This window comes from Procambarus clarkii, chromosome 37 (genome assembly GCF_040958095.1).
Source record: "Procambarus clarkii isolate CNS0578487 chromosome 37, FALCON_Pclarkii_2.0, whole genome shotgun sequence".
Lineage (NCBI taxonomy): Eukaryota > Metazoa > Arthropoda > Malacostraca > Decapoda > Cambaridae > Procambarus > Procambarus clarkii.
In genome coordinates, this window is record NC_091186.1 from 15,408,674 (window position 1) to 15,422,092 (window position 13,419).

The window sequence follows — 13,419 nt, forward strand, 5'->3', positions numbered from 1 at the left end:
CTATGTCAATAGGCCGTTCTCCCTCTTCACTTGAGATGTAAGTGAGATGTACTCACTTACATCTCTCTTGGCACGATACTAAACTGTACAACATCACAACTTATACACAAATAATGATATAGCACATCATTCTTCGCCTTCCTTACTCTTGCCAGCTCATACTCCAGAAATCTATCTTGACACGTCCCATTTCACTAGGAAGCACGTACAGTTGGTATCTTGAGATGATTTCGGGGCTTTAGTGTCCCCGCGACCCGGTCCTCAACCAGGCCTCCACCCCCAGGAAGCAGCCCGTGACAGCTGACTAACACCCAGGTACCTATTTTACTGCTAGTATACTCAGTATACTGGTATACTCCGCTGGGTATACCTCCAGTCCTTGTCACCACATTGCCGTGCGGGGCTATGACTAAAAGTCTTCTCCACGCGTTCCTCGCTCACCAAAGCACAATGTGCATTATGTCAATTTAATTTATGGTGTTCTAAACGAATTGCGACAAACACAATTGAAATCAAGATAATGATGAATGTGTATTCATTGTATACCATTTGAAAGTTTGTACAATGTATATACCCTCTGAATCTTTGGGCATTATACCACCTGAATCTTTGGGCATTATACCACCTGAATCTTTGGGCACTATACCACCTGAATCTTTGGGCACTATACCACCTGAATCTTTGGGCACTATACCATCTGAATCTTTGGGCACTATACCATCTGAATCTTTGGGCACTATACCACCTGAATCTTTGGGCACTATACCATCTGAATCTTTGGGCACTATACCACCTGAATCTTTGGGCACTATACCATCTGAATCTTTGGGCACTATACCACCTGAATCTTTGGGCACTATACCACCTGAATCTTTGGGCACTATACCATCTGAATCTTTGGGCACTATACCACCTGAATCTTTGAGCACTATACCACCTGAATCTTTGGGCACTATACCACCTAAATTTTTGGGCACTATACCACCTGATTGAAAGCCAGAAGCAAAGTAAATATTCCTGACAGTGCGGGCGTGACACCTCACATGTCAGTGTGTCACCCATGTACAGAGACATGTCAGTGTGTCACCCATGTACAGAGACATGTCAATGTGTCACCCATGTACAGAGACATGCCAGTGTGTCACCCATGTACAGAGACATGCCAGTGTGTCACCCATGTACAGAGACATGTCAGTGTGTCACCCATGTACAGAGACATGTTAATGTGTCACCCATGTACAGAGACATGCCAGTGTGTCACCCATGTACAGAGACATGCCAGTGTGTCACCCATGTACAGAGACATGTCAGTGTGTCACCCATGTACAGAGACATGTCAATGTGTCACCCATGTACAGAGACATGCCAGTGTGTCACCCATGTACAGAGACATGCCAGTGTGTCACCCATGTACAGAGACATGTCAGTGTGTCACCCATGTACAGAGACATGCCAGTGTGTCACCCATGTACAGAGACATGCCAGTGTGTCACCCATGTACAGAGACATGCCAGTGTGTCACCCATGTACAGAGACATGTCAGTGTGTCACCCATGTACAGAGACATGTCAGTGTGTCACCCATGTAGAGACATGCCAGTGTGTCACCCATGTACAGAGACATGTCAGTGTGTCACCCATGTACAGAGACATGTCAGTGTGTCACCCATGTACAGAGACATGCCAGTGTGTCACCCATGTACAGAGACATGTCAGTGTGTCACCCATGTACAGAGACATGTCAGTGTGTCACCCATGTACAGAGACATGTCAGTGTGTCACCCATGTACAGAGACATGCCAGTGTGTCACCCATGTACAGAGACATGTCAGTGTGTCACCCATGTACAGAGACATGTCAGTGTGTCACCCATGTACAGAGACATGCCAGTGTGTCACCCATGTACAGAGACATGTCAGTGTGTCACCCATGTACAGAGACATGCCAGTGTGTCACCCATGTACAGACACATGTCAATGTGTCACCCAGGCACAGTAATAAATGCAAGTACAGCGGAAGAAAGGTTTATAGCAGAATGGGTTCAAAAGAGAACACGAGTGGTTTCAGAGATAACCACAATTGAACTAAATGGCCTCCAAAGGGTCTCCAGGACAATGTTCAGTAAGGAACCATCACTAAACAACGGTTCCAAGGTACAAGACAATACGTAATCTCATGACATCGTGATATACCAATCAACAACTAACATCAATGACATCAAGATTCCAGTAGGGCGGTAATATCTGTGGCTGGTGTTGGGGGGTCGTCAGCAGGCAACACGGACCATGGTAGGTGTACTGTGGCCTTCACCGTGGCCCGAGGCCGTCAGCAGGCAACACGGACCATGGTAGGTGTACTGTGGCCGTCACCGTGGCCCGGGGTCGTCAGCAGGCAACACGGACCATGGTAGGTGTACTGTGGCCTTCACCGTGGCCCGGGGTCGTCAGCAGGCAACACGGACCATGGTAGGTGTACTGTGGCCTTCACCGTGGCCCGGGGTCGTCAGCAGGCAACACCCACCATGGTAGGTGTACTGTGGCCTTCACCGTGGCCCGGGACAGTCAGCAGGCAACACGGACCATGGTAGGTGTACTGTGGCCTTCACCGTGGCCCGGGGCAGTCAGCAGGCAACACGGACCATGGTAGGTGTACTGTGGCCTTCACCGTGGCCCGGGGTCGTCAGCAGGCAACACGGACCATGGTAGGTGTACTGTGGCCTTCACCGTGGCCCGGGGCCACAGCCGGCAGAGGACAGCCACCCTGGTCAAGAGGGAGGACAGAAGGTGGCCTTGCCTGCCTCGCCCTGCCAATGACTGCGCGCCCCGGACATCAATCGCTTCACAACACACTGCTGCAGCGAGGTCTATTTAGCAAACACTACCGCATGGCTACCACATCTTCCCCTCAAATATACTTGGAGCTAGTGCCTGCCTAGTGTGCTACAAATGTGTGAGATGTATATACAATACACGCTAATGTATTAGCTAGGGAGCTATGGAGCCAGTCGGCCGAGCGGACAGCACGCTGGGCTTGTGATCCTGTGGTCCTGGGTTCGATCCCAGGCGCGGGCGAGAAACAATGGGCAGAGTTTCTTTCACCCTATGCCCCTGTTACCTAGCAGTAAAATAGGTACCTGGGTGTTAGTCAGCTGTCACTGGCTGCTTCCTGGGGGTTTGCGAGGCCTGGTCGAGGACCGGGCCGCGGGGACACTACAGCCCCGAAATCATCTCAAGATAACCTCAAGATAATTGTCTGCTACACTACCTACCTACCTTCTGATGGTTCCGGGAATTAATTTCAACGCTGTCCTGACTCTGGCCAGGCCTCCTGGTTAGCGGTCTGGTCAACTAGGCTGTTAGACGGCGCTGTTTGCAGTCTGGTGTATGAACCACAGCCCCGTTGATCAGGTATCCTTAGGAAGCGTTTGTCAAGTTCTCTTTTTGAAGATCGTCAGAGGTCAGCCAGCTATTTCCCTTATGTACAACGGGAATGTTGAAGTCTTGGGCCCTTGATAGTAATAGAACTGTCTCTCAGCGTAACTATTTCATGAGATGTGATTCAAACAAGCAAAACCTAAACACCGCTCTTGAACAAAACAAGTTTAGAACTGGTCAAATGGCATCTGAAATCAATTAATGAGATGCAGGGGGGGGGGTTGTGTAAAATCCTGGTTTGTGCCTCGGAGAGGCTACGGGATCCAGTAAGTTCAGTAGAACTTCGGATTCAACCCTTTTTTAACCTTGTCGGAGCTCAGTCGATTAAGGCAGTGTCTGGGATGCTCCCGGACGCAAGTTCGAATCCGCGTCAAAGCCCTTGTGGATTTGTTCATTTGATGCATCACGTTAGTGTGATCTCTGTGTGTAAATCTCCGTATTATCTGACACGCCACAATTGTCCACGTCAAGCTCCAACAGCGAACTTCCTACAAAACAAAACTTCTCACACAAAGTTGGACTTGTACCCAAGATTGACTATGTAATGCATCAGTTATACCATCTGTGTGATGTAACTATAACTTCAACTTGTAAAAGCACATTAATCACCTTCAGTGGTAAAGTGCTCAATAACACACTTGTTTCTATACCAGCTAACTTACCCTGTTAAAGTAGGATATATATATATATATATATATATATATATATATATATATATATATATATATATATATATATATATATATATATATATATAAAGAGGGGTACCACCTCTGGTGCAATTGAAGGGACCCACAGCCTCAAAGAAGAGAACACAGAGCATTCAAAGAAAAACTTACCATTTAACTCTGAATACGTATGACTGTTCACTTCTACCACCCCCTTATTTTTGTATGTTGTACACTTTATTATACAAGATTATACAGTTACATACATGATTTTTACAAAAAGAGAACATTAAGAGGAAATAATGGGAAGTTTGTTTCCTAGAGGCTGTAGATTTCCTCGAACTCCTCCGACGCCGGGCAGGAACCGAGGACACAGCGGGCATTCCCCCTCTGGATCGCTACACTGAGGCGCTGGAAGAGAAAACTTGCCGCTCTAGGGTCTCTTGTGGTGTTAATGAGCCTGGAACCAAGATCCTTAAGAAACCTTCTTGCACTCTCTCCCCATGGACCTTGGGTCTCAGATCCTATTAGAGCGAAGTTGTACAGATGATCTATTTCCCTGTACTTGGTTGACTTGTCTCTTTCTCTGTGTGTGTCGCTGCGGCTCCTGCTTGGCCGACAGAGAGGACAATGTATGTGGTTGCCAGGGTGGATACGCAAGTATAGTCCCATGCCAACTGTCTGCCACCCTTCCAAGGGCGTAGTGTGATTCCATCTGGTCGGCCAGCAAAGATAGCAGAGTTACGGTTCAATAGATTGCAGGGCTCTCTCTCTCTCTGCTGGACACTGGGCAGAGGCAAGGCTCCTTTTAATGATGTCATTGACTTCGTCGTGTCTAAAATGCCAACCGCCAGATTTTCCACAGTGCAGGCCATGCAGTCCATATTCGTCTGCCTCTGCCTCGCCGCAAATACACCTATGAACAGTGTGGATAGGGGCAGCAAGACGGAGAGCAACTGCAATACGGCGCTCCTGCGGATCAAGACAGGTGCCTGTCGCAGACACAGGGACTGCCAAAAAGAAGTCCCCTGCATGGGGAGCCTGCACAGCTGTGAGGCGTGCACGATCACTGGGGGTTGTTGTTGCCTCCAGCAAAGCTGTGGCTTCGTTGTTTACAATGGGGGCTGTCCCAGCTTGATTGTTTCTTGGCTTTCAACATGGTTGGTCTGAGTGCTAGGTCTGCCATGGTGCCCCATTTTGTGTCGCATTCGCACGCAAATCTGTGCATTTATGCATCTATGTATGTAGGTTATATTAGCATTTTAAAAGTACTGCAAATCACCTTCTGTGGTTAATTGTTCAATAAAACACTGAACTATGTGTATAACAGATCTCTAATCTTGTCCATGGAGGACAGAAGAATATGTATATATACTGGTTAGCATTGTAAATGTATGGCCACGTCTGTGGTAGAAAATAATAATAATAATAATAATAATAATAATAATAATAATAATAATAATAATAATAATAATAATAATAAAAGCAGCACTCATCCCCCACGCAATATTATCCCCCAACACATAGCAACTAACATAATCGCAGTCATTTGTTCGCTATCTTTGGATAGCTAAAATACGTTTCTATAAAATTCTGAACTTGAGCAGCATCGTTAGTTCCACAGGTTCTAAATGAATGACTGTTATAGCAAAACTTAGTATACATATTGGTAACAAAAATGTTACTGATAGGTCTAAATCTCTGACACGAGCGGCGCAAGTCTTGGACGAGCGAGGTCACTGGTCGAGCGAGGTCACTGGTCGAGCGAGGTCACTGGTCGAGCGAGGTCCCAGGTCGAGCGAGGGCCCTGGTCGAGCGAGGTCCCAGGTCGAGCGAGGGCCTATGGTCGAGCGAGGTCCCTGGACGAATGAATGACCTGCATTAGTAAGGTGCCAAGACTTGGAACAAGATCAAGTGCCACGTCACTTACCCCTTTGACAGAGTCGGGCAGCGGACTGGTCCTAGAAGGCGGGTTGATGTAGACCGGATCCTTCATGGCGACTGTCAGTTGTTTCATCACCATCAGTGTGTTGGGGCCCGTTTACCCTGCGCACGAAGGAGTATCAAAACTCGCTACCACACACACGGGCGCCTCCGTGTTCAACTTTTACATTATTTTTATGAATTCTTTTACATTTTGTCTAGATTTTGCATTAGTTCATTTACATAAATTCCCGAGTACTTTTTCGGAGGGTGATCAGGCTTGCTCAGTTCACTGGAACGACTTTTGTTCAGCAATCTGTGGGAGCAGAAATACAAACTGTTAAACATTTGCAGCAGGAATTATTATAGATATATGCTTTAAAAGACATAAGATTCATTTGTTTAAAACTATGCATTAGATGAGACAGTTAAACGAGAAGCAGATGACTGGATAACTGAGCGTGACAACCACAGGTGACAACGTGCAGTGATCGACCAACCCTGTTACACGACCAAACACCACATTCACTCCAAACATCTACAACGGGTTATTCATGCCCGTGCCACCTCTTGTGGTGCCTTAATCAACAACAACAACAACTCTCTCCCATTACGTGCCTTCCTCCAGACCTTCCTCTGGGAAATCCGGAGCTAGCGTTGGAAGAATCACATAAAAGTTCTCTCACATAACGGGCTACTCATGCCCGTGCCACCTCTTGCGGTGGCTTAATTTCCGTCTCTCTCTCCCATCACATACGACTTGACAATGGTCCAACACGGACCGAAACGTCGCCGTTTCCTCATCGTCTGGTCTGTGTGGTTGGGTCATTACTGTGTCCCTGGGCACTGTGGTTGGTATCTGCACACACACACACACACACACACACACACACACACACACACACACACACACACACACACACACACACACACACACACACACACACACACACACGAGGACCAGGAGCACAACGCCGACCGTTGGGCATGAGAAGCAAGAACGTGACCACAGCTCCGCTTTTTTGTTCACGTTGATTCAGATGGTGAAGCATAACGAAGGGGGTCGGCGGGCCAGGGGCAAGCAGTTTGGTAACTAGGGGGGGGGGGGGGGGGGGCAGGGACGATGGGGGTGGAGGGGTGGATTGGTGTAACAAGCGTTGGCAGGTGTCGAGGACACGTGTACACAGTCTGATAACGAAAGTGGGGGCGGTGGGGGTACTGAGAAGGGGAGGATTAAACTAGCAGAAACAGTAACAGGTGTGGGCACCTGTTGGACATAGGCGCCAGTGGACGTGTCCAACAGGTGTGGGCACCTGTTGGACATAGGCGCCAGTGGACGTGCCCAACAGGTGTGGGCAGCTGTTGGACATAGGCGCCAGTGGACGTGCCCAACAGGTGTGGGCACCTGTTGGACATAGGCGCCAGTGGACGTGGCATGGACACACACATAGGGTGACCTAATACCCTCTTCTGATGATGGCCGGCGCTAAACAACTTAATAGGTACCAACAACGTTGTCAGCCGGTGTCAGCCGGTGTTACACACCTACACAGGTCACACGGGCGGGAAGCCTCACAGGTGTGTGTGTGTGGGGGTATCCGATAAACAGGGAGGCAGATGTATGCATGAGATCAACAGGTGTGGGTTACCTTATCTTGAAGTTATCTGGAAATTGCATGCATTTAGTTAAACAATGTTAAAATCAGTCAGACGTTAAATTAATCAATGTTTGTGCTTTTTCTTGATTTACTCAAGTTCCTGTGGGTAATATTCTTTGCAGACGATGAGTCACAATAACGTGGCTGAAGATATGGTGACCAGACCACACACAAGATATTGAAGAGACGACGGCGTTTCGGTCCGTCCTGGACTATTATCAAGTCATTAATGAATGTTTTTCACGAATTAACTAATCCTGGATTACCTGTCTCCTGATAATATAGTCAGCCAAGATTTGAAATAGTAAATTTATATTCTTTATACAAAGTGTATTATCTACAGGTTTTTAGAATGTCAATAAAAAATCCATTATGTCTATAGTTTTTATATTTGTGCATAAATTTATTTTTTTAATACATTTGTAAAGAAACCCATGGATTTTTTTTCATGGTTCATATACGTTTACGAAATTTTGTATATTTGGGCATCGAGTGCAAATCGAACCATCGATTTGGTCCTGGGGTCGAACCAGGAACCTTAGGACTACGAATCCGTAGCGCTGTCCACTCAGCTGTCAGGCACCTTATCTATGTTAGACTTCTTGTTACCTGCGCACAATACAACTGAAACGAGCCGTGACCTGTTCAGACCAGCGCGGTTAATGGAGTTTCTCTCCTCGCTATCTAAAGGTCAGCGTCCTGTTGTTTTCCCCTAGGCGAGATCTGACCCAATATTGTCGCTTCTCTCAAGCAAGATCTAACCCAGTATATTGCTTTCCTCAGGTGAGATGTGACCTGCTTGATACCTGCTTGATGGCGTTCTGGGAGCTCTTCTACTCCCCCAAGCCCGGCCCGAGGCCAGGCTCGAGTTTGGGATCCCAGTATGTCCCTACATTCCAGTATGATGTCAGTACCCCCGAGTCCCTACTCAAGACACACAAGTGTGTGGGCATCTTGCGAAGGTCATCCTCTAACATGGTCATGTGAAGCCCCTTGAGGGGCTACAACATGATCTAGCAAAAGATCTTTAATTCATACAGGAAACAATATAATCTAACTCTAAAAAAATGTGTGTATAATTTATGAGTTAGGAATGTAATTCCTGTCCTCATCGCTTGATATCTACTGCGTCACAAACACCTCTTTTAAAGGAAGGCTTCCGGGAGCCCCTATAGCTGCTGCGCCTTCCCCCTTCCAACTGATAAGCAGGGACAGGTATCCACGGATTAAGCAGGGACAGGTATCCACGGATTAAGCAGGGACAGGTATCCACGGATTAAGTAGGGACAGGTATCCACGGATTAAGCAGGGACAGGTATCCACGGATTAAGCAGGGACAGGTATCCACGGATTAAGCAGGGACAGGTATCCACGGATTAAGCAGGGACAGGTATCCACGGATTAAGCAGGGACAGGTATCCACGGATTAAGTAGGGACAGGTATCCACGGATTAAGTAGGGACAGGTATCCACGGATTAAGTAGGGACAGGTATCCACGGATTAAGTAGGGACAGGTATCCACGGATTAAGTAGGGACAGGTATCCACGGATTAAGCAGGGACAGGTATCCACGGATTAAGCAGGGACAGGTATCCACGGATTAAGTAGGGACAGGTATCCACGGATTAAGTAGGGACAGGTATCCACGGATAGGTGGATACCTGACACAAGTCATTCAACACATAAAGCACACGTTCAATCGTCAGTCATCTGGGCATCGAGTCCACCCACACACACACTGAAGTCACACGGGAGCTCCACGGAACATACACATGGTGCGTAAGGAGCTCCACGGAACACACATAGTGCGTAAGGAGCTCCACGGAACACACATGGTCCGTAAGGAGGTCCACGGAACACACATGGTCCGTAAGGAGGTCCACGGAACATACACATGGTCCGTAAGGAGGTCCACGGAACACACATGGTGCGTAAGGAGGTCCACGGAACACACACGGTGCGTAAGGAGGTCCACGGAACACACACGGTGCGTAAGGAGGTCCACGGAACACCCGTAACAACGTGCAGTGACTGGCTCCACTTGACAGCCACCACCGTGTCTCTGGCATATAATATTATATCACTCCACATTAGGGGGGGGGGGTAGAAATAGCCTAAGCTATTCTATCCCTTTGAGATGTATTTCTTTCTCATCTCAATAAACATACTTGAACTTGAACTTGAACTCCACATTACCTACTGCGTCCAGTCATTACCAGTTGCCTTAACAACCTTACGGTCAGGTACAGTTCACTCATAAGACTCGGAACGTTCCTGTGAGCATCTCAAGGAGCTCCTATACATAGTCCACTTAACACTTGCTTCTTTAACATTGAAAATAATTTTTGTATTTAAGCTAACTTTTAAACTAACCTGTAAGTCGACAAGCAGAGCTAGTGTTCTTGGTAAGGATTTCAGTCCTCTTTGTAAGGCTTCGATCCTCTGGGTATAGTTTCGGTTCTCTTGGAAAGAGTTCAGTCCTCATTATCAAGAGGACTGAAGCCTCATTATGTTTCACTCCTCTTTGTCCCGAAGCGATCCTTTGGTATAGCGGCGGCCTGACGGCTGAGGACCGGGCCGCGGGGACGCTAAGCCCCCGACATCATCTCAAGATAACTAAGATAGTGTCTGGCACACTGACTATGTTGTTGTTGTTATAGATTCAGCTACTCGGAACAAGTTCCAAGTAGCACGGGCTATGGTGAGCCCGTAACTTACCTGGCACAGGAGCGGGGCAAGTAGCACGGGCTATGGTGAGCCCGTAGTGAACCTACCTGGCACAGGAGCGGTGCCCACACTGACTACCAGGTTTATCTATAAATACCGTGACATGTCACGCCACTTCACGGTAACTGTTAAACGGTGCCTGAGAAACTTCCCCAAGAAACAATGGCATCAACCTTGACTCAGGGAGTAAAAGTGCCTTGTGGCATTTATTGTGTAGTCTTAAAATGTTGTGTGTCTTATTTCTTGAGGTTGAGAAGTGAGCGAATATGGCAAGAATTATCATGCGGAAGTTTCAAGGCAAATTCGTCATAGGAGACTAGCTTGCCTAGGGGCCAGTGCTGGAGTTTATTGCTTGTAAGATGCATACGTCAGGCTGCGAGCAGCCGCGTCCAACAGCCTGGTTGATCAGTCCAGCAACCAGGAGGCCTGGTCGACGACCGGGCCGCGGGGACGCTAAGCCCCGGAAGCACCTCAAGGTAACCTCAAGGTTGTAGATAATTAACGTAAACATGGGTTATGGCACGTGTTTTAAGTCCTCATATTAATTAAATAGGCGAGAGGTCTCTCTCTCCCTCTGACTTTCTCTCCTAACACAAGTAGATAGACGTAGACAATAGACGTAGATAGACAAGTAGGTAGACGACTTCTGACTCCTGTTAGCAGGGTTAAGCTTTCCCTTCCTATAGCAGCTATAAGCAGTCCCACGTGATGTTAATTAGTTGGTCTCGCGTGACAATTCCTTCTTCCTCCCAAGAGTCCGTGTCAACGTTGATACTTACATATCTGGTTGGGCTCTGGTTGTCGGTCTGGAGTGGCCCTCTCCAGGGCACGAAGCCAGGGTAGGTTGATACGAGGGAGAAGCTGTCACCCATGCAGCAGGTCCCCCCCCTTCCCCTCTCCACGGCGCCAAAAGTCTCGAATGGAAAGGCAAACGCCAACGTTACACCTTATCTGGCAGCCATGGGTTAGTGGGGTGGTTGGTAGTAAGACAATGTGGCGGAGTGGCTATGCAGTGTGCGGCCGGCTAGCTCTCACCTCACCAACTGTCCCAGTCGACCAATGAAAATGCAGATCAAGGTTGCCCAGTATCACACACACACAGAAATCACATTAACGTGATATATATCAATAAAAAAAATCCACTGAGACTGTGAGGTGGGCGCGGACAATGCAGCTTGGCAATGCTGGGGTCAGAAGTTCGAGCCCACCCTCAAGCCCTAGTCGATTTTCTCACTGCCTAGTATGCAGGCGATGATGATGATTAAGCCACCCAAAAGGTGGCACGGGCATGAATAGCCCGTAAGTGGTGGCTCTTTTGAGCCATTACCAGTATCAATAGATGATACTGGAGATCTGTGGAGGTGCGACTGCACCCTGCGTGCCGGGAGATGTCTCCCGTGGCAGGCGATGAGTCACAATAACGTGGCTAAAGTAAGTTGACCAGACCACACACTAGAAGGTGAAGGGACGACGACGTTTCGGTCCGTCCTGGACCATTCTCAAGTCGATTGTGACTTGACAATCGACTTGAGAATGGTCCAGGACGGACCGAAACGTCGTCGTCCCTTCACCTTCTAGTGTGTGGTCTGGTCAACTCACTGCCTAGTATCCTCCATTGGGTAACACCTCGCCTCATCCTACATTGTATATATGCTGTCAAACCCGCTAGTTTGTACCACAGCCCCGCTCTTGTGCCAGGTAAGTCCACTATGGGCTCACCATAGCCCGTGCTACTTTGAACTTTTTGTTCCGAGTAGCTGAATCTTAAACAACAAACAGGCTAGTTTGTAGTCACTGTCTCTCGTCCTCCGAAGATGCTGAAGTGAGCTTCAGCAAAAATTGTCAACTCGTACCAGACCCAATAAAATTGTAATAACTTAAAAAGAGTTAATTTTCAAACTTCTTTCCCAAATAAAGAAGGCGAGAAGAAATATAGCAGATTCGTGCTTGAATCACTAATTTAACCGCTTTAGTTATATTCAGTAACACATGTTTATAACAAAGATTATTTCATTACACACAGAGATTACACTAACGTGATGCATCAAATGAACAAATCCACAAGGGCCGTGACGAGGATTCGAACCTGCGTCCGGGAGCATCCCAGACACTGCCTTAATCGACTGAGCTACGACAGGGTAGGCCACACTGTTGTTCAAAGATTATTTCCAAAATATATTAACATAGATATAAGTCATCTCTCTTTATCATTTGTTTATCATCCTCTATTTTCTTTGCCTCGTTCTCTACTCTCTCATCTTCCACTTCCATCAATGCAAGGCACACTGATAACATTTAGCGAACCTTCACACTATTATCAATCCAGTTTACACGATAGAGGAGAAGAGGGGCTGTAAGGCCCACGTAACGACCAGAGCAGGGATCAGGAACAACAATAATTGTGGGTAGCAGCCAAGTGGGATCCCAACCCTGTTCAGTATGCTTGTGTTCCATATAATTCCCCGGGGTTGAGTAGATAGTGCGTGTTCTGACACTGCCAGAGACAAAGAGCTACTGTCTCAATATTTGTAATTACCTAAGTGTGTATATATATATATATATATATATATATATATATATATATATATATATATATATATATATATATATATATATATTCTACTTTACTCTGATGAAGGCGAATTAGCCGAAAACGCGTTAAGCAAGTTCTTGCATTCTTATAAAGCCAGTAGCACGCATAGCGTTTTGAGGGCAAGTCCTTAATCCTAATTTTCCCCGGAATACGACCCGCTAAATTGTTTAACAACCAGGCACCCATTCACTGCTGGGTGAACAGAGGCTACAGCTAAGGACTGGCGCCCAGTCAATCCTCCCCGGCCAGGATACGAACCTAGGCTAAAGCACAAGCGAAACGCCAGGCGAGTATGTTACCACTTCGCCATGCGGACCGCTAATGTCATATGACGGGGGACTGCTTTGTCATTTGATGCTTTCAAACTGTTGATGGCTTTGGCATCCACCATCCTCTCTCTTAAAGTGTTTCAAACA

General features: G+C 47.2%; 1 protein-coding gene across 1 annotated transcript in view; it reads right to left on the reverse strand.

Moving 5' to 3' along the window:
- LOC138372044 (uncharacterized) overlaps nucleotides 1-13,419 on the reverse strand; it is a 114,301-nt gene that overhangs the window by 33,704 nt on the left and 67,178 nt on the right. The window contains exon 2 of the mRNA XM_069337160.1: nucleotides 6,032-6,340. Coding sequence (XP_069193261.1) covers nucleotides 6,032-6,124 — 93 coding nt within the window. The 5' untranslated portion in view covers nucleotides 6,125-6,340. The remainder of the gene's footprint in view (nucleotides 1-6,031; nucleotides 6,341-13,419) is intronic.